Source organism: Myxocyprinus asiaticus, chromosome 30 (assembly GCF_019703515.2).
Source record: "Myxocyprinus asiaticus isolate MX2 ecotype Aquarium Trade chromosome 30, UBuf_Myxa_2, whole genome shotgun sequence".
In the NCBI taxonomy this organism is placed as follows: domain Eukaryota; kingdom Metazoa; phylum Chordata; class Actinopteri; order Cypriniformes; family Catostomidae; genus Myxocyprinus; species Myxocyprinus asiaticus.
The window spans coordinates 24,849,810-24,870,656 of record NC_059373.1 but is presented as its reverse complement, the minus strand read 5'-3'; the positions used below and the strand labels follow the sequence as shown (position 1 = coordinate 24,870,656).

Here is a 20,847-nt window from a genome sequence, read left to right as displayed (position 1 = left end):
ACTAAAGTGTAAGAGCAGTGCATGTGTTAAGAGCTACTGTTTTTTTTTTATTTATTTTTTTTATTATTTTTACATTACATATGTTAGCCAGCAGGTGGTGGCAAAAGATCATTTTTGTGTGTAACATGAGCCAGTTGGTGATGTGAAGTGAATCCGCGTCAGCCACTGTTTACATACAACAGCGCTCCGTGATCGCTACTACACTACTAAAGCTAGGAAATAGCTTTAAACGGCTTTAAATGAACAACTTCAGCATTACGGCTCATCACAGCTGAGAGACACAACAGACTGATTGATTACAGAACTCAAGGCGCTTACCTCTTACCGGAGTTTCCACATTGGATACATACTGTTTAAAATGGCGGAGAAGATCGCGGTTTCTATAGTGAATGACTCTAGTGCACCGGCTACCGCGAAATAGAGAGAAATACCCCTGCTTGGACGGCTATTTTACCACTGGAAAAGCTGATCTTCAGAAACCTGACAGCATCTTTGCTTGGGAGTGGCAACAGGTGATCGCACATGCGCCGTCTCTCTCTCTCTCTCTCTCTCTCTCTCTCTCTCTCTCTCTCTCTCACACACACACACACACACACACACACACACACACACACACACACACACACACACATCCACCCTTGTTTATCCAATAATTTGTTGGAAACAGCACAAGCCCTGATACTATTTCTGAAGTGACATTTTTGAATTACTAACGAAGGCTTGGACGCATCATTTGTTTTGAACCAGCAACGGCAGAGTCTGATCCATCGCATAAGAAAGTAGTTCCATGCACAAATGCGTTTTTATGACCATACTCAGTTTTTCCTAATTTTTTTAAAATGTACTTGTTCATTGAACTGTTGTATATAAGCAATATCACACTCGCAATCGTGCTATATGGCCCTAAATCAGCACTGCTGTGATTACCTACGGCACTCGGCCTGCGGTCGAATCACAGCAGTGCTGATGTAGAGCCATATCGCACTCTTGCTCGTGTGATATTGCTTAAATATATATATGTATGTATGTATGTGTATATATATATATATATATATATATATATATATATATATATATATATACACACACACACACACACACACACTGATCAGCCACAACATTAAAACCACCTGCCTAATATTGTGTAGCTCTCCCTCGTGCCGCCAAAACAGTGCCAACCCACTTCTCACCAAAATTGTACAGAGGGGTTATCTGAGTTACAGTAGACTTTGTTACATCGAACCAGTCTGGCCATTCTCTGTTGACCTCTCTCATCAACAAGGCATTTCCGTCCGCAGAATTACCACTCACTGGATTTTTTTGTTTTGTTTTTGGCACCATTCTGAGTAAATTCTAAAGACTTGTGTGTGAAAATCCCAGGAAATCAGTAGTTACAGAAATACTCAAACCAGCCCATCTAGCAACAACAATCATGCCATGGTCCATTTTTTTTTCTCCCATTCTGATGGTTGATGTGAACATTAACAATATTTGGCAGGTGGTTTTAATGTTGTGGCTGATTGGTGTGTGTGTGTATATATATATATATATATACTGTATATATACACACACTTATAAAGAGATGTGACTCTAAAGCCCTTGTGCCTTGAATTTGTTTTTGTTTATCACTTGCAAGGTGCATCTTCTCATAGGATTTTAAAAGGATACACTTAGTTGATAATCTTAAGTGAATATTATAAATCTGACAGCTTTTTAATGCACTTTTTATCCACTTCTATTGTTGTTGGTTTGCTAAGACATAAAACACCAGGGTGAGATAATGTAAAAAGCCAAGCCGGTGGGAGATAAACTGCAGTGAAATAATCATAACTGATGTCTGATATGTGGGAACACAAACACTTAGTGAGACGCCATCCACACTGATGAAGCACTCCAAAATGAAAAGTAATAGGCTAGGAAAGAATACAATCTTAAAAATATAAAGTGAATACCAACAGGTATAAGATAATGTGCCTGCCTAACGCTTTGCCTGTGAAATCCCAAGGGAAATCCAATATTTACCTTTTATATCAACTCACAATTGAAACAAGCACTGGGTGATATTGTATTAACACAACCATGATAAGCTATTGATTTCAAAAGTAACAAACCTGTTAAAGTAATCATACCAAAGAGCGGTAAAACAAACTGAAGCAACAATTCAGCAATTGTTTTCAGAAGTATAGTGTACAGCAAATAAACTACAGGAATTCTCATGAAAATAAATGCAAATATAGCAGGTAACAAATAACTAAGCCATAAGAGAAGGACAGCTGTGACATTGATATTCAATAACTGAAAATCACTTAAACATTGGCCATTTAAAGGAAACAGCTCCCTAGAATATAATGTACTTGGAACATTGACAAAAAATGTTTCATTTATCATCTCTTCCTATCATATTGCATTCAACATCTTTTCATAAAACAACAGCTGCAGTCTTATTTAGCACTGCATATGAATATTGAGTGTGATGCAGATTAAAGGTTTAAGTTGAGTGTTTCATCATCAAAGTTATCTATCCTCCTCTAGTTTTGAAAACTGTAAACTTGCTGTTAAAACCTATGCTGTTGCTCATTTTCAAACCTTCCCATTAACGTTTTGGGACACGAGTCTGCAAATAAATAATCGGCATTGGATATGTTACTCAAGGGTGAGATCTTTAAGTCTCATTTACCTATCAAAAGTGTGGAGTGGGCATGGATGACACAAAGGTCTTAGTATGGAAAGAGATTATGACAATGCTACAGACATTTTAAAATATTTCGATGCTCATTTGGTGCTGGCTCCATTTTAAACCTAATGTGATTTTTATCCTTGACTTCAGAACATGAGGACAGAATGCTCATCTGGTAATGAAAGAAATGTCTTGAGTCATATATTTGCCTTCGCACTTCAAGTGTCCAAGGGCTCTATAAATATATATATATATATATATATATATATATATATAATAAAAAGTTTGATTCATACCATTCCAATGACATCAGAAACCTCCCACAGAACCTCTGAACCCAACCTAAAGTCTGAAATCAATGACATCATATCTTTAAATGCTAGCAAATCGTTCTTCCGCATTACATCCCAGCCTACAAACCAATCACAACTCAGAAGATACTTTGAAGACCAATCAGACGAGGAAGGGCACAGTGCTGTTTACATAGCTCTCCAAAGAAATATAGATGCTTTACAGTTGCTTTCAAATGTAGGCTGCAATTCTTCTGTCAATGCGGAAAATAAATAGCAGCAGATAATGGCCATGACATCAGCTTCATAAAGCCTCTGAACTCAAAAAACACAAAACACGTTCACCGTGTCTTTTCATGATCTCCTCCAACTGGCTACTCGGAGGCTTGCAGTGACTGTCCAATTTCAGTCAGGATTGTGATAAGATGGTGCAAAAAACTTTTCTGCAGGCAGGAATGAGTAGAGAGAGATGCTACAGATAGAATCCATGTCTTCTATTAAGCCCCAGAATCTCATTCCACTTCATTTGGAGGTCTGAGCCCTCAGGTTTTGTTGCATTTTCAGGGAATTGATAGTGAAGATGTCAGTGAGAATGTCCTCAGTAATGTGAACAAAGTCTGCACTTGTTTGCAATTTTACTATTTCGATTTGTAAAGGGGAATACGAGCTAAAACACACTCCGTGGAAAGAACTCAATGTACAAAAGTAAAACAAGCTTCAGCTCTCCAGGAGACACTTTTGACTTCCTGAGCACAACCAATGTCCCCATGAAGACTTCCTCCACCTCACAAGTAAGAATGGGGGGCCCTCGTTTAACCAAACAAATTAACCACTTGTGTTTTTATTTGGCAAGCGATAGCTGTGAGCATCACATTTGTCCCTGTGCAGTTCCACGGTTAACAGGAGGTTCCCTCATAGGGCAAAAAGAGGAGAACAGCATAAGAGTTTTTAATGTGGTTGTCTCTGTGTTTCTCTGTTGATGCTTTTTTTGCTGCATCATTGTCAGGGTTTATCACTTTTTTTGTCACAATTGGGTTTGGTTAACACACACACACACACAAAATCCTCCTCTTTTGTTCATCCATTTGGCCCATTCATAACTATGAGAACAGTTGTGTGGAGAAGGAAAGATAATATCCAACCTGTGAAGAGAGAAAAGAGAACAGGGAAAAGAGTTAGGAAAAAGAGAGGATACAGTTGTCAGCAGTGTTGGAGAAGCTATTGTTGAAACTGAAGCTTCCAATGCTACAAGCGAGTCATAACTACACTACAAGCTACTAACAAAAGTAGTTAACTACACTGAAGCTATTTAAGGCATTTTGTTTTTCTTTTCTTTTCTTTATAAAATCTAAATATGAAATAACATATTTTTCTGTGCAATCAGAGTTTTTTCTGGGATAAACCTATTAGGGTGATTGCATACACTAAAAAAATTAAAGAAAAAAAATCTGAAAACGTCATAATTTATATAACAAGTCAAAAGCATAGTTACAGATATTTTACTACCAAAAAGATTCTGCGCAGGGACTCAATGAATCATTATTTTTTTTTTTTTTTTTAAACTGGGTAATTTAAATGAACCGTCTAAACAAGCCGATTCATTTATTTATTAATTTATACACATACAGAGAGACACAGACTTTTGCCCCCAGCCAGAACACCAAAGCCCTCACCCCACACAATGCACCACCGCAGCAACTCATAACCACTAGACCAGGGATATGGGTCTTCCTCTTCCCCCCTCTCAGGGATGAGCCCTGTCTCCGGGTCACTTCGGTTGGTGCAGCCAGCACCATCGCTACCTGGGTGAGGTCTACTCTAGGGGCCCCATTTGCCGGTGCAAGATGTTTCTAGACATTTATATTATAACATCTTTTACTACCCAGAGCGCCCCTTTTACTCAAGGTTCAATGCAACCAGTATGGCTCACAACACCACTACTGGGGTTTATGATGTTACAGAACTCTGGTATTCCAAGAGTTATGTATCTAGAAGGTGGATTTAGGTTTGTGAAGAGTTATAGATGCAAGTTTGAAGGCAGTGGTTCATTTTCATTGCAAAGAGAAGGGAGCCCACACATATATATAGAGAGGGATATGAGGGAGAGCACATTTGATTAGTGCCTCAACAGTGAAGCGTTTTGTCATGCAACACCATTACTAGTTGGAAAAATATCTTCTTACTAGAAAAGCTACACTATTTAACAGCTGAGCTACTGAAAAATGTAATTAGTTGGCTAGTTACGCTCAACATAACAATGTTAGATATTATAACATCATAAAAACAGATCAGAGGTAAATTTGTATCTCTTATTTAATTTAGATAACCAATTAAATAACATTTAGCAGAAAAAAGCAGAAACATATTCCCTCATGACAAAGAGCTGTTACAAGCTGAAATCAACAGAACAGATATAAACACATGGCTTACACTGGGAAACCAATTACAGATCCTGCCAAAGTTCATAGTCTGCTGCTCAGATTAGGTGCCCTTTAAGGAAAAAAACTTGAAAGCAAAAATAAATAAATTAACATTTTATATTTCTCTAACCTTATCCCCTTCCCTTAAGCAGTTTGTTTTCTATTTTGTCTAAAGGGAAAACTAGAATGATAAATATGGTTTTAGAAGTATTTCAAACTCCACACTTAAACTATATGCTGAAAAGGCATATATTTTGGAAAACGATAGTGGAAATCCACAGCAAAGGACACCACTAAATCATTTCACAGCAACTGTGAGAAATGTGAGAATATATTGCTTTTTCCCCCCTTTCCTTGAGGTCTATGTCCTCGTTCAGCTTATTACATTGCGAGATTTATCTGTGCTCAGCAATGACCTTTTCATCTCTGATGTCACGATAGTTTGTACAGTTGCCTAATTAAGCATCTTAGATGTAGATGCAGAAAGCTAAGGTCATGATGTGTATTCTAGCTCTGGAAAATGTCTACAAAGTTATTACAACATGAAAAAGATTTATATTTTGGCAAATAAAAAAAAAATTAATAAAAATAACTGAAAATACAAAACATATCAGATCATAACCAGCTCATAGAATTCATTGAAGTAGGATGTCATTTCACAGGAGCATATTTATTTAAAGGTGCACTATTATAAAAGACACAAATGTTCAGTACAACGATACATTTCTAAATAATAACTGATGAAAAATAAAGAAATGTCACCAAGTAATATAGTTCATTAGTGTGGATAAAGGCTGTTTGTGGTTTACAAGCAACAACTTAGCACTTTAATATAATAATTAATAATTGTATTTATTTATCACACATTATACATTTGTACATATACAGTGAAATTCTTTTTTTTTTTTTCACATATCCCAGCTAAGCTGGGGTCAGAGTGCAGGGTCAGCCATGATATGGCGCCCCTGGAGCAGATAGGGTCAAGGGCCTTGCTCAAGGGCCCAACAGTGGCATCTTGGCAGTACTGGGGCTTGAATGTGCGTTTACAGATGTGCATATGATTTTACGAAGGCTTTGAACACTGCTTATCCAATCAGAATTTATAGTCAGAAGAATCTGTTGTATTTACCACTATATTCACAATTCCATTTGGTGATGCTAGTGGTGCAGAAATTACAGACAGTAACCATTACATGATTTATTTTTCCCAGTTAAAGACTCACCTTTGACGAAAGCGGTCGCTATACTGCAGTGCACACCGTGCTGACCGTGAACTCTGTCTCATTTGCCATGATATCAGTGGGCTGGATGTTGCGGTCATACATTGGGTTCTCGAAGGTCGCCCTTCCGTTGGTGTTCTCATGGCCCGCGTAACCATTGAATGGTACTTTTGGCCTTTTCCTGAAAGGAAGACAAGGTATATTAACACATGTTCTTGAAGAGTGCTTCATCTGATGTAATACGGACACAAATACACCTTCAATGAGCACAGCAATGTGTACAACAATATCACAGAGATTGGAAAGGGCAAGAACAGACCTCTGTATCTTTGTGTGAGTTGCTTTACCTGTGTTTGTAGAGATAGAGCGCAAAGCCTGCTATGATCATAGCTATAAAAGGCACTAAAATGGCTGCTGCCACTGAACTGCTATTGGAGGCAAAGTTGTAGCCTGGATTCTCCCCATTTGGATCAATCCCCTCTGTAAAATAACACATACATAAAGAATAATCAGGCACAATCAGAGTTATGACAACAGAAAATAGTGTCTTTTCCATCCCAAACATGAATGACAAAAGAAAAAGCACAACATTGTTTTGTTGCATAGGAAATTAATTATTTTTTACAAGACTTTATACAGTATAACTAATTGCAAGTAAAAGTGCATGTGTTCAAATTTATTTTAAACAACAGAACAAAAAGAAAATTTAAAAAATTCAATGGGAAAACTTCATATCCAAGAGACTTGTTTTTGGGAGATGTCAAACTGCATTATCTTGACAATGCTTTTTAATTACTGCTATCAAGGCACGGCAAAGATGAAGTCATTCCGAATTCACTTTTCAATTTAGACCTCAGAGCTATCCTAAATAACAAGGAAGTGTCAGTGCACCTGTTCATCAGACAATGCCAAAAAGCTTCCCAGTAACATCAAGCCTGCAAAAGAGGGATTCAATTAACTAACTCAACAGAGCAAGCCCATCAAACCAACAGAAAATTATGGAATATGGGCACACGCACCCTCTTCCCATTATGGTCCCACTTATTAATAAATATTCTGTTTGCTCAATCTGTCTGATGATGTTGGGATAGGAGTCTATACAGCTGTCGATTATAGATGTTTCATTACGGCAGGATTTGACAGACTGGTCATGGTTGGCTTCCACAAGCAGTACATCATACACTTACACAGGTTCTATTTTTCTCTCTTACACAACTACACACATTTTCGTTCAATTCGATTATAATAATAACACTTAATAACATAATAGTAACACTTTATTTTAGGGATCAGAAATTAGACAGTAATTAATGACTAATAACTGTACTTGTAAGGGACTAGTTATGGACTTGTTTGGAATTATAAGGTATTTATTAGGCCTTTGTTCGTTATTTCTTACCCTTGCCTAATAGCCTCTTTACATTTGTTTTTTCCTAACAATTAACTTATTAGGTAAAAACAAAAGATACCAATAAAAATACATCCTTTATATGTTCTCATTACACTATGTGAATGTGCAGCTATAGGTACAGAATAAATATAGAAGGCAGAGACTTTTGATGCTTAGTGTGAATAGCAACAAAATGAATCCTCTTTGCCTTAAGGGCAAATAGTGTTAGATGCTATTTTCACTCCTAATTAAATACTACCATACAGTATAAGGGCATCACTGCAGCATGTTTATTGTGTTTAATTAGAGTCCCACAAACACCCTACACCAACCCCTACCCCTTAACCTAACCCTAGCCTTCCCTGCTTTGTTGAAATACTATATGCATTATATATTCTTACATATAAGCTGCACATTCACACAGAGTAATGAGAACCTATAAAGGATGTATTTTGCATCATACTAGCTATTGATATGTTTTGTTTTTAGCTAAGAAATTCATTGTTATGACAAATGCAAATATAAAGGGGCTATTAAGCAAGAATAAGAAATCAGCCAATAAAGGCTTAATAAATACTTTATAATGCCAAACAAGTTCATAACTAGTCACTTACAAGTGTAATTATTAGTCATGAATTACTGTCAAATATCTGATCCCTAAAATGATACCCAAAAATGTACTTTTGCACAGTACTGTATACATTAGCTAACATAACTAACATACTAACATTACTAACATAAACAATGTAAAATCATATTTTGATAAATGAACAATAGCCAAGATTAATAAATGCTTTAAAAACATGTTTTCATTGTTAGCTGATGATATCTTAATTTTTAACTAATGTTAATAAATAGAACACCTTATTGTAAAGTGTTACTGTGGTGGACATTTATAGTAAATACAATTTTAAAGATGTAACAGATAAACAGTTTCTTAGAAAATTACAGAGACTTGACATTTTCACGATGACTTTTTGTCTTTCCCTCATTTTCCAACAATAACCAATATTTCTTCTGTCACTTTAGATACTCTAGACATAAAGATACTTCACAAAGCTGTAAGACTTAAAAGTGAAGTGTGTAATTTCTGCACCAGTCGTGTCAACAAATGATAATGACTGTTTTAATGTTTCTAGAATACTCCCCTAATCTGCCCTTGGTCATAAACCAATAAACCCGCCCCTAAATCACACCATTGGTTGAGCCTGAGGGTGGTCAGAATGCTCTAACAAACAGAGAAATATTTTGATAGCGCCACAGACATTTTCTGTGGGAATTAACCTACCAATGTATTTAACCTACCTCTATGCAAGCTAGAATTTTAGAACATATTTTAACATTGAAGATATTATACACTTCACCTTTAACAAAACAAAGATGGAACGGTCCAATAAGACAACCACACATACCCAGCCTCTGAAGTCCAAACTGGCCAAAGCCTTTTCCTCTAACAAAGCCTTGGTACACAAAAGTGTCAGAAGAAGGTATGTATGACACCTATGGAGAAAAGTGCAAAACAGTAAGTGTCTCACATTGTCAAGTACCTTCGAAAATGCCAAAAATGAGCCTTTGGAAGTTAAAATGTGTCAGAAATGTGACTACTTTATTTCTATATTTACTTAGCAACCTTTTCTGAGGCATAAAAAAGTGATCATATGCAAAAACACACATGCATGGCACAACACAGACACACAGACTCACACACAGCTTTCAACCTCTCTTTCCTCCCTTTAAAGGAGACCTATTATGCCCCTTTTTACAAGATGTAATATAAGTCTCAGGTGTCCCCAGAATGTGTCTGTGAAGTTTCAGCTCAAAATAACCCATGGATCATTTATTTTACCATGTTGTATATGCCTCTTTATGGGTGGAATCAAAAACATGCTGTTTTCATGAGTGTCTCTTTAAATGTAAATGAGCTGCTGCTCCCCGCCCCCTTTCCTGAAGAGGGCTGTGCCATTACAGCTCGTGCTTCGGATACTATAGCAACAACAAATCAGAACCAATATGACCAACACTGTAAATAGGCATTTTGAGTTTCTGATAGTGCTTCTTATGCAGAAAATCACTTCCTGCCCTGCATCTGCATTTCACGCCACAGCAACGCAGTGACGTGACGTCATGTGCAAACAAGCTATAACGACATAGCTCTGGTCTCTGTGAATACAATCAGAGACAATGGTAACTTTAGCTGCATTAGCCGTGGAATCAGCTAACAAGCACATTCGGAAAGGCGATTTGCAAACATTCACAAAATATAAAGTGCGATACTTACATCTTCAGGATATAAAGCTGGAACACGAACAGTTGGTACTGATCCATGCTTGAGAGTCAAATGTTTTGAAAATCCTGCTTTATATTGACCCTCATTCACAAAGCAGTCTGGTGTAAAATGATTTGTACAAACATACACAAATTTTGGTATGTTTTGGGGCACATTTTCTTCAAAAACAAAACTTGTCCACTGCGTCTTCAGTGGCTCTGATGCCGGGAGTACATGAAGACTCTTATGTTCACTTTTACAGCCAATAACAGAACACTTATGACGCTTACGAAGCTGAGACATTATTCTTCTCACCGTAGCTTCTCCAGCATGGAAAAAAACGGCGGACTGTGTGTCGATCACTCAGGGGAGGATCTATGATAATAGGGTGGAGTCCGTCACCAGTCGTGGGTGTGGCCTGCTCTAAAGTGACATCACTTTAGAGCGGCTACGAAAACCAGTCATTTTGAGACACTGTTTTTGATTAATAGAAATATAAGAAAGAGGAGTGGGTGGACTTTTAACATTGTAGGGTGGTTGTGTACACACTGCCGACTCACATTTATGTTCAAACACCATGTAAAAGTGAATTTTGCATAATAGGTCCCCTTTAATGCTTTCTTATGAGCCCTCTCTCTCATGAATACAGACACACACACACAAGCCCTCATTTTTAATTACACTCTCCCAGGTGCTTGTCCTGAGAGCATTGAAGGGGGTTAGGGACGTCTGGCCCTGATTACCCAGCAAAGATTTAACTGACGTTTTAATTAAGGAAAACTTTGTCTGTGCTCTCCTTTCACCAGAAGTGACGAGGTTTGTGTGTGTATGTGTGAGGGTTATAGAAGTTGTTGCAGCCCAAGGTCTGGCCCAAGACAAGAGCCTTTACATCAGCCCATGAGTATTGAAATACACTTTGGCCAGGTGTACTCTGTGAGTCTCTTGCCATCTCTTATGATCGTTGTTTGTCAGATTGTACGATAGGTAAAATCCTGGGTAAAAGCCAAGGCAGATTATGCTAAATCAATGGTCTTTCATGCCAAATTGTGCAATATACTGTGCCTCTTAGCTAAGACTTTGGTCATAATCGACAACGTTGATTGAGTGTTTTAATTCACCAGTACATGTCTGTTCTGCCATCTTAATTTACACACAGATATTAAGTTGTCACAGACATGTCCTCAATTGTTGTGCTCTAGATGGTTCTTCAAGAGACAGCCATCATAGCCACCATGGTAGCAGTCACAGTACAGCACCCAAAATTTCTTCAAAGTGTGGCCATATCTCTCTGTAGACTGCATGCACTCAACCTTACAGCAAAGAGGACATAAAAAATGTTTTCAACATAAAAGCATGGCTGTTGAAATCCATTTTTTTTCAGTAACTAATCAGCTTATATATTAGGCCAATCAGATCTCTTGGTCGTGTTAAATTGTTTTTTTTTTTTTTTGCAAGTAGACACTACTTAAATATTTGATCTGTGATTGCCTAATAAAGCAAACAATGTATTTGAACCTAGTCCATTAAAACCTGGAAAATCTGGAGAATCATCACAGTTATTATTATTTCCACATTTCACCCTACAGGGAGTGAAAATATAATAATAATAATAATAATAATAATAATAATGATAATAATTCTACAGCTATACTGCTCACAAGGATTTGCTATGACAATTCGAGGGAAGATTACAGGAAATGAACAGAGAAGTGTACGTACATGTCCATCCAGAGCCCAGTTGTCAATTTTGAACTTGTTAACAAAGATCTCCACAGGCCCGCGGATCTGATACACCTGCAGCAACAGCTGGTCCTCTTCCTTCTTATAAGTACCTGCAGGAATGGAGAGAACATGTGTGGGTGGGTTTGTTAAAATGCATTACTATGTATTAATTTTAATGAGTGAGGCAGTTAAAGAAATAGTTTAAAACCTAACAAACTTATTTTCGTGAAATGTTCTACTTGAAAATCATGCTTGTGCTATCTTTCTTCATAATAAATGCAATGTGGTTTAATATTTTGCTCTTTAATGCAATGAAATTCATTTAATTTTAAGTGTGGCTTAAGTATCCTAATATTTTTCCATAACAAACAAATCGTATAGTCGTAAGAATTGTATTAATGGTGCATTGTTTTTCCATTTCGGAACTTGGCAGTGTGAAATAATCATCCATTTTGTTGCAAGGGAAAAAGCATCCTGGATATTCTGCTAAACCTCTCCTTTTGTGTTCCAATGTGACAGAATGTTTATTTTTGGGTAAACTGTTGTTATAATAGAACGCAGTGCAAACTGCAAACAGATTAAGCCAGGAAACTGGCATACATTTTCTGCTGAAGCTTAACAAATTATTGGTTTGCACCTTGTGTTGTAAGATTAAAATTTGAGAACACTCACCAGCTAGATTGAGCTGTACTCCACTGTGGTCCATGAGAGTGCCGTTGACCCGATTGCTGAATGGTTCAAAAGCAGTTATGCTCAGCATTGCTGGCTGCTTCTTTCCTAAATATTCGTATGAACCCCTCCAAAGAGAGTTCTTAGCAAACACTCCACTTGGCACTGAAAGGCACAGAACAAAAAGAGAGCAATAAATAAAATGAAATAAACAGAGTTAATATACTGTAGGAATATCCATGAACGAAGCCATCAAATGAACACAACACCACATTCCACAGATCAGAGAGATCCCCCACCGAGCCATTAGAGAGTCATAAAAACGAATCCATGGTGCCTAAATTGCTGAAGGAGATCGTCTCTCCCATGCCTGCTTAATCTCAAACTAGGGTTTGTAATGACAGAGCTGACCAATAAAGAAAACCCTTCTTTGTTCCACAAACTTAAACCCTCTGTAAGAACAAATGGCCAAGTAACACATTGTGACCTTAATGCATAAATCCGCGGCCATATCAGGAAACGGAGACTTGTGAAGACAGTCCCAAGGCCCGAAATCAACATAGACCTAACACAGTGACATTTGTTCCTCCCCCGGGACACCTCCTCTCCCTATCAGAACATTCCAAAGACATTCTCTCTTAGCTCAGCAGAGACCGCATGGACCCACAATGCATACAAAACCTAGCCTTGCTAGATTATCCTGAAATTGACTTTATGAACTGTGATCACTTTTATAACTGACAAATTAATGATTATAGCCTGATGTACCTTTTAAAATATGTGTAGTGATTTATAATCACTTATAACTGACAAATCAAGGATTATAATCTTTAATCTTGTATGATTCATCTCATTCTACTAAGAATGGCAACTATTCAAGGCTTAACCTGATAATATACCCCAACAATCAGGTTTATCATAACGTGTAATGTATTATCCATGTTGTAAAACCAATGAATTAACCAGTATGATTTGTAACTAGGGATTTTCATGTTTTGTTACTTACATGTGTAATATTCATGAAAGCATGTCTCATTTAGTATGTAAATGCTTGCTTGTTTACGTAGAGAATGTTGATGACAACGAATGTCATGTCTCTTGCACCGTTTTCAAGATATAAAAGTTCATGATTAAACATGCACTATTTTTGAGCAGGAAGTTGAAAAGATCCTTCACACAAAGGATTGTAAATTAACTTTGAAAAGGACAGAGCAGTTGACTATGTGACTCTGAAAAGTCACTTCTGATTGGCTCAGGACACCTTTGGGGTGCGGCCAATTTCAGTTCAAATGTCTCCAAAACTTGAAGAACACTCTCTTCTCTTAGAACTGCTCTCTTGAACTCATCTCTTGGAACGGTCTCTTGGTCCTGTCTCTTGCCCTTCACTGCAGCTCTTCAGCTCTGCAGCCTCCATGCCATGTAGAGTCCAAGGAATCAATGTCCTGAGGAAGCCTCTCACTTTCTGCTCTACAGTTCACACACCCAACAGGAGTCATCCATCGACACAACAGATATCCCGATCTAACAGAGGTCCAAAACATTGACGGAATGAACTTTCTTCAAACGCCAAAGAAACAAGCAACACAAGGAAATGCAACGCAAGGAAACGCAATGACACGCAAGTACATCTCCAGACTTTTACTCAAAGTGCTGGTGTATTAGTTGAATACTTTGGGTAATCCGATTGCAAATCGATTTAGACTCAAAGAAGGATAAATGGTTCTTAAGGCATTGTCAACAGACTCCGTGAAGTTCATTTTCTCTGTATTGATCATTTATTTCACATTCTGTCACTACTCACCAACCTGTTTCATGTTGTATGTGTTAGATTAGTTTTATGTTTAGAATAGCAATAAAGTTTGTCTGTATTCAAAGATGATTTGACTATATTTTGATAAATAATCTCATCCCTGTTTTTAAAAGATTTAGCTTCAAAGCTGTACCTGAATATGTGTGATATTATTTTCAATTAGCCATGAGAATAATATTACTCCAATAAGTGAATTAATCATAATTCCCTTATCAAAGCTACTTCCTTACAATAGAAATTGTGAGCGGATACAACGAGACGTTGTATTATGATTTGAATGGTGGAAAATATTTTTCAGACAAATAATCTAGTTATTTGTCATTTATCTTGCTTATAATGGTTGTCAAACGCGTCTAATTCCATTATAAATTTCCTTACATAATAATGATGTAGAATAAGGACAGTTTAAATTAATTCCTAGCTCACACATACTGTTTCCTACATATAATGGTGGAGGTACGCGGGCACTTTAACCCATCCCGTGTACATTTATACAACCATACTACAATTCATTTGAAGTGACATAAACACTACCGGTCAAACGTTTTGAAACACTTGACTGAAATGTTTCTCATGATCTTAAAAATCTTTTGATCTGAAGGCATATGCTTAAATGTTTGAAATTAATTTTGTAGACAAAAATATAATTGTGCCACCATATTAATTTATTTAATTACAAAACTAAAATTTAATACAAAATTTAAAAAATAAAATATTTGAAATTGATAACTTGGACCAAATAATAAAGAAAAGCAGTCAATAAGTGCCCAACATAAATGGGAACTCCTTCAATACTGTTTAAAAAGCATCCCAGGGTGATACCTCAAGAAGTTGGTTAAGAAAATGTCAAGAGTACATGTCTGCAAATTCTAGGCAAAGGGTGACTACTCTGAAGATGCTAAAATGTAACACAGTTTTTATTTATTTTGGATTTTGTTTAGTCACAACATAATTCCCATAGTTCCATTTATGTTATACCATAGTTTTGATGACTTTACTATTATACTAAAATGTGCACAAAAAAAAAAAAAAAAAAAAAAAATATATATATATATATATATATATATATATATATATATATATATATATATATATATATATATATATATAATAAAGAATAAGTGTTTCAAAACTTTTGACCGGTAGCGTATATTCAGGTGTTTTTAATGGATGGTAGAGTATAGAACTTACCAGGTAGCTTGGTGTTGGGAGGCTCTTGCACAGTTCCAATTGTTTTTCCGCTTGGTCTGTTATCGGCTATAGGGCATAAGATATAACGTGTAAGAGAGGGAGACCGGGCACATTAAACTAGACCTTTCAAAAGCTCTACTAATAAACACTTGTCTCCTGGTCTGCCCTGAAAAGGAAGTGGGCTGCTATGATGATTAAGCACTGTAACAATTTACAGACACAATCATGCAACATGAAATCAGTACAAACACTTAAACAAGAAAACGATTCATACTGTTTGAAGAATACCATCTTAAATCATGCTGGATAACATGGATAACATGCTCTGCATTAATAAATCTGCTCTAAAACACTTCAGCAGCATATTTCAACAGCTCTTAAGAGTGTGATCCACAAAAGCTTTAATTTGAGACTTCTGCCATCTTTCTCCAGGCAGAGTGAAAAAGAGAATTGTTTGTCTGATAATTTCGTCCACTGCTAACAATCACCACAGTGAATCCTGAATAGGAATCATTTAGGAGGCCATTTCAGAGCAGTCTGTGCTGTCCAAGACCAAATCAATGCATTCCAGTGGGCTAATCAGAGCTTTACTAATATGAAGTTTCAACAATAACATGATGAATTGAGCACAGTGATCACAGCAGTTGTGGAGATGAAACAGGTGCACAAGCAATTAATCAGCATTTGTGTGGAAGAAAATCACAAAGTGCTTGAAAACGATAAACCATTAGGTGTGTGTGTGCTATTAAAGCAGATGGGCTACACCCAAATACTGTATGAACATGTGGTATGAAAGTGCTCGATGCAAATGAATACCCCACTTCCACTTAAAACTTTAAAGATTCCATGAAATAAAAATCGGAGTGTCTATTTGCACCCCGGCGTAAATAGCATCTGCACACAATGCAACTATATGCACCCTAATAGTCTGGTGAAACCATAGAATTATACAACAGACTAGACAATAGATGTTGCTGCAGTGGCGTGGGGTGTAAAGACTACGTGTGAATGTGTACAATTAAAACCAGCACAATCCAATAAAATATGTTTCAGAGAGGGGCCTTTAAAAAAAAAATTACAAGTACATTTTTAAGTCAGTACGCTTTAGTTTATAAGTGAGTTTACATTTATTTGTAATTTGTCTTATACATACGTGTACACAGTGGAGGCTTCCCTGTCCAGCTGCCATCGGCCCTGCAGGTGCGGTGCTCGGACCCTCCAGCCAGGTAGAAGCCAGGCTGACAGGTGTAGATAAGTGTATAACCCAGAGATGGCAGCTCTATAGCACCTACATCCACCTGTGTGGGGAGTTCAGGCTGATTACAATGATGAGCTGGAGAGAGGAGAGGACAAGAAAAAAAGTATTAAATAATAATAATAATAATAATAATAATAAACAACATCAAAAAAGTTTTTATTTTTTTTCATCACTACTGACACTGATCACTTTTTTTACATGTGAAACGAATGAAGTGAACAGAACAAGTACACTGATACATTCATAAAATTGTGGCTAACCAATGCACTCAGGCTGCATGCCACTCCAGGTGAGGTTGGGCAGACAGCTACGAGAGATGGAGCCAAGGAGAATGTGGCCCTTTCTGCAGCTGTAGTATACTGAACTGCCAATCTGTTAAAACAAACAAATGCAATGAATACATGACAAGAAAAAATTAGTTCCAGATGTATTGAAATTAACTCTGATTTGAAGTGATAAGCACCTGGTAGCCTTGAGAGTTGTTCTGATATCCAAAGAGAGGAGTTCCAGGATCTACACAGTTGGTGTGACTAGGATCTGTAAGGAATACAACAGTCAATTCACACTAAATCACATCATGGTGTTTATTATAGTGCTGGTATACATGGTTGAATCCAATGCAGACACCATGCATTAAGGCAAGAGAGGCCTTATTGTGCCCTAATGTGCCTTATTTTGCACCCACATATGCATGTGTCAAAAACTTAATGCTTACACTTGCCTATATAGAGAGCTACACTATAAAATATTAGGTACCACAAATATTAGATCCAGTAGGTAATAGCATGATAATAACATGGCAATTAACATGTAATAACTATGGTCTGTGGATATTATGCACAATCAGTGTTCAATAATAAATATTAAAGAATATACAACTGCCTTAATGTAAACAAATCAATGTTTGAATTTGAATTTTAATAAAGTGACACCAGAAAGTAATAGGAACCACAGTTATTTGTTTAGCTTGTTAATATCATGATGATGAACATGGAATTAATATGGTGACCTTCATACAAAGTTGATTTTTTTAATAATATATATATATATATATATATATATATATATATATATATATATATATATATATATATATAATTTTGACATATTTTATGCATCAGCTCCTGACCTATACAAGATGGCTGGGTTCCACTCCAGGTTCCATCATATTGACAGTAACGGCGAGCAGAGCCAACCAGAATCAAAGGTGGGTAACATGAGAAGGAAACAGAGGACAGGTAAGTGAACCCTCGGTCTTCCCGCTTGCCCTGGGCTGGAATTCCTGGATCTCCACAAAATACAGCTGCAGAGGAAAGATAATTGCAATGAGGAAAATAGGTACCATATCACCATGCATTATCAGGTTTACAAAAACTACAAGGACAGTCAACTGGACGATGTACAAACGGCCATCTAATTAAGGTATATTTGTGGATATAATGCATTTAAACCCTGAGAAGACAAACATTTATGTTTAAAGTCCAATTCTACTTTGAGTCTTTCCAAAAATGTACACTTACGAAAACATTGAGGCCGTTCACCACTCCAGTTTCCAGTGCCCTGGCAGGTGAGGATGGTTGGAAGGGAAAGCTGGTAACCCTGATTACAGGCATAGCTAATACTTGAGCCCCACTGGTAGTCAGAACCTACCACTTGTCCATTAGGGATACTGGGCGGAACTGCACACACAATGGCTACAAGCGGACATAGATGATCAGACACAAGTCATGTTTAATGTGAGAAAAATTGTATCTGCTCATGTTTTCACTCAATTTCACTCACTGCGCATGCATCTGGATAAATATTTAGGCCCAAAATACTCTATGCAAGTGCCTCATAATATTTCCAGAATGTGTCCTAGCTTTATCCCCTCCTTGAGTACTGAAGTTTATTAACAACAGTGCAGTGCAATAAGTGCAAATTAAGTATGTACAACAAGGCCATACATTTGCAATGAGTTGCCCAAACATTCACATCTTTACGTGTTAGCATAACATATGTTTTTGGCCTTAATTGAAAGATGACCTTCTACAAACAACAAAGCCAATACATCTAATCATGTTGAGGCATACAGTAAGCTTTAGTACAAAAAAGGTGGACTTAAACCTTTGCAAACAGGCTTGGTGCCATTCCAGGTGCGGTCTTTGGTGCAGATGAGTGTGGAGGCACGGTCAGCGTCCATAGTGAAGCCTGGTGAGCACTGGAAGCTCACAGTGTGGCCGTAGGTAAAGTCACTACCCAGTCTGATACCATTAGCAGGCACTCCAGGATCTCCACAGTTAATGACTAGATGTGGACAGAGAAAGGAAGACTAAACTCAAGAGGGGGGGCCTGGGTAGCTCAGTGGTAAAAGACGCTGGCTGCCACCCCTGGAGTTCGCTAGTTCGAAACCCAGGGCGTGCTGACTGACTCCAGCCAGGTCTCCTAAGCAACCAAACTGGCCCGGTTGCTATGGAGGGTAGAGTCACATGGGGTAACCTCCTCGTGGTCGTTATAATGTGGTTCGTTCTCGGAGGAGCACGTGGTGAGTTGAGCGTGGATGCCACAGTGGATGGTGTGAAGCCTCCACACACGCTATGTCTCAGTGGAAACGCGCTCAACAAGCAACGTGATAAGATGTACGGGTTGACGTTCTCAGATGCGGAGGCAACTGGGATTCGTCCTCCGCCACCCAGATTGAGGCGAATCACTACGCGACCATGAGGACTTAAAAGCACATTGGAAATTGGGCATTCCAAATTGGGAGAAAAAGGGGAAAGAATCCAGAAAAAAAAAAAAAAAAAACTCAAGAGGAGGAGTGACTGCAAGAAGTATTTGGACACATGAAAGTCTTTGCATAATATGAAAAGAATCAAACCAAGAGGCATTTATTTAGAAAAATACATAAATAAATGGCACAAACACACTATTCAAGCTAAATATTTCAGAAAAAGGAATTAACTCCATGGAGCATATGCATTGATCATGTGATGAGTCACACCTGACATTAATTGCAAAATAATTTTAGCTATTGCAAAAATGGCTTAAAAAGTGGAGATAGTTCTGAGAACTGTTTGCTTGATGATGCAGCCTGGTTTGATATTTTTTTCTAACTTAATGAAATGTATACATTTTGACTTGTATAAATACTTTTTGGGGCCACTATACATGTTTCACTAATGACTAAGGTGTTTGCCAAAATGTGGGTGATTTGGAACCATTTTGTAATTAGCTCTTTCACTGACACAGAAAAAAGAAACATTCTCATATTAAATAAGTGGTGCCTTTACATTAATTAAATGTTCTAGTAAGCAGCATTGGGAGGCTCTTTCCTCTAGTCACCTCCTGTAGTCTAAAGACACCAGCACCTGCTCTGTGCCAAAGACACCAATGTGTCTGGAGCCATAATATCTGTACGTGACCTCCCTTTGCTCACAGCCTAAAGAGTGTGCATTGTGTTTTTATGAGCAAGGCAAGTCACTCAGACTGCTGCCAAGGGGGGGGGGGGCAGGGCTTCTCTCTGTCTCTCCAACACAGGCCTGCTATGTAGATGTCCCTGATCAGCTTGTGTCCAGGGCTGAGATAATGGAGAGCAATGTCCCTCATTAAGTCTGGTCCCACAATGCATTGAAAAGCACTGTGCAAACAAAACCAATTCAACCTGGCCTATGGATTCCTCAAGAGCATGGCCACTGAGAGCTTTACTTATCAGAGCAGATTAGTGTAACACTGGAAAAGCTCAAGAAAAAAGACTGTGCCTTTCTAAGCCACTTGAAAAGACCCCATGAAATAGCATGATGAGCAATTTTCTTTCTTGTGTCGATGTATTTCCTCTCAAAGTAGGAAGTTTGGGTGGGACATCTAAAAGAGCTAGCTTTTGGTTTACGTCACAGCCATGTACCATGATTTGTTTCTTACTGCTACTTGTTGAAGGCAGGTGGTATTAGGGGGAGGG

The 20,847-nt window shown here is 37.6% G+C and overlaps 1 protein-coding gene across 1 annotated transcript in view; it reads right to left on the bottom strand.

Annotated features, from left to right (window-relative positions):
- Window positions 1-1,092: 1,092 nt before the first annotated feature.
- The window catches only part of LOC127420803 (CUB and sushi domain-containing protein 2-like), a 491,575-nt gene continuing 471,820 nt past the window's right edge, over window positions 1,093-20,847 (bottom strand). Inside the window, exons 59-71 of the mRNA XM_051663350.1 lie at window positions 19,020-19,199; window positions 18,434-18,607; window positions 18,043-18,216; window positions 17,377-17,450; window positions 17,174-17,285; window positions 16,809-16,988; window positions 14,001-14,039; window positions 12,658-12,825; window positions 11,983-12,095; window positions 9,410-9,497; window positions 6,955-7,087; window positions 6,611-6,788; window positions 1,093-4,109 (exon numbers count right to left, since the gene is read on the bottom strand). Coding sequence (XP_051519310.1) covers window positions 6,629-6,788; window positions 6,955-7,087; window positions 9,410-9,497; window positions 11,983-12,095; window positions 12,658-12,825; window positions 14,001-14,039; window positions 16,809-16,988; window positions 17,174-17,285; window positions 17,377-17,450; window positions 18,043-18,216; window positions 18,434-18,607; window positions 19,020-19,199 — 1,595 coding nt within the window. The 3' untranslated portion in view covers window positions 1,093-4,109; window positions 6,611-6,628. The remainder of the gene's footprint in view (window positions 4,110-6,610; window positions 6,789-6,954; window positions 7,088-9,409; window positions 9,498-11,982; window positions 12,096-12,657; window positions 12,826-14,000; window positions 14,040-16,808; window positions 16,989-17,173; window positions 17,286-17,376; window positions 17,451-18,042; window positions 18,217-18,433; window positions 18,608-19,019; window positions 19,200-20,847) is intronic.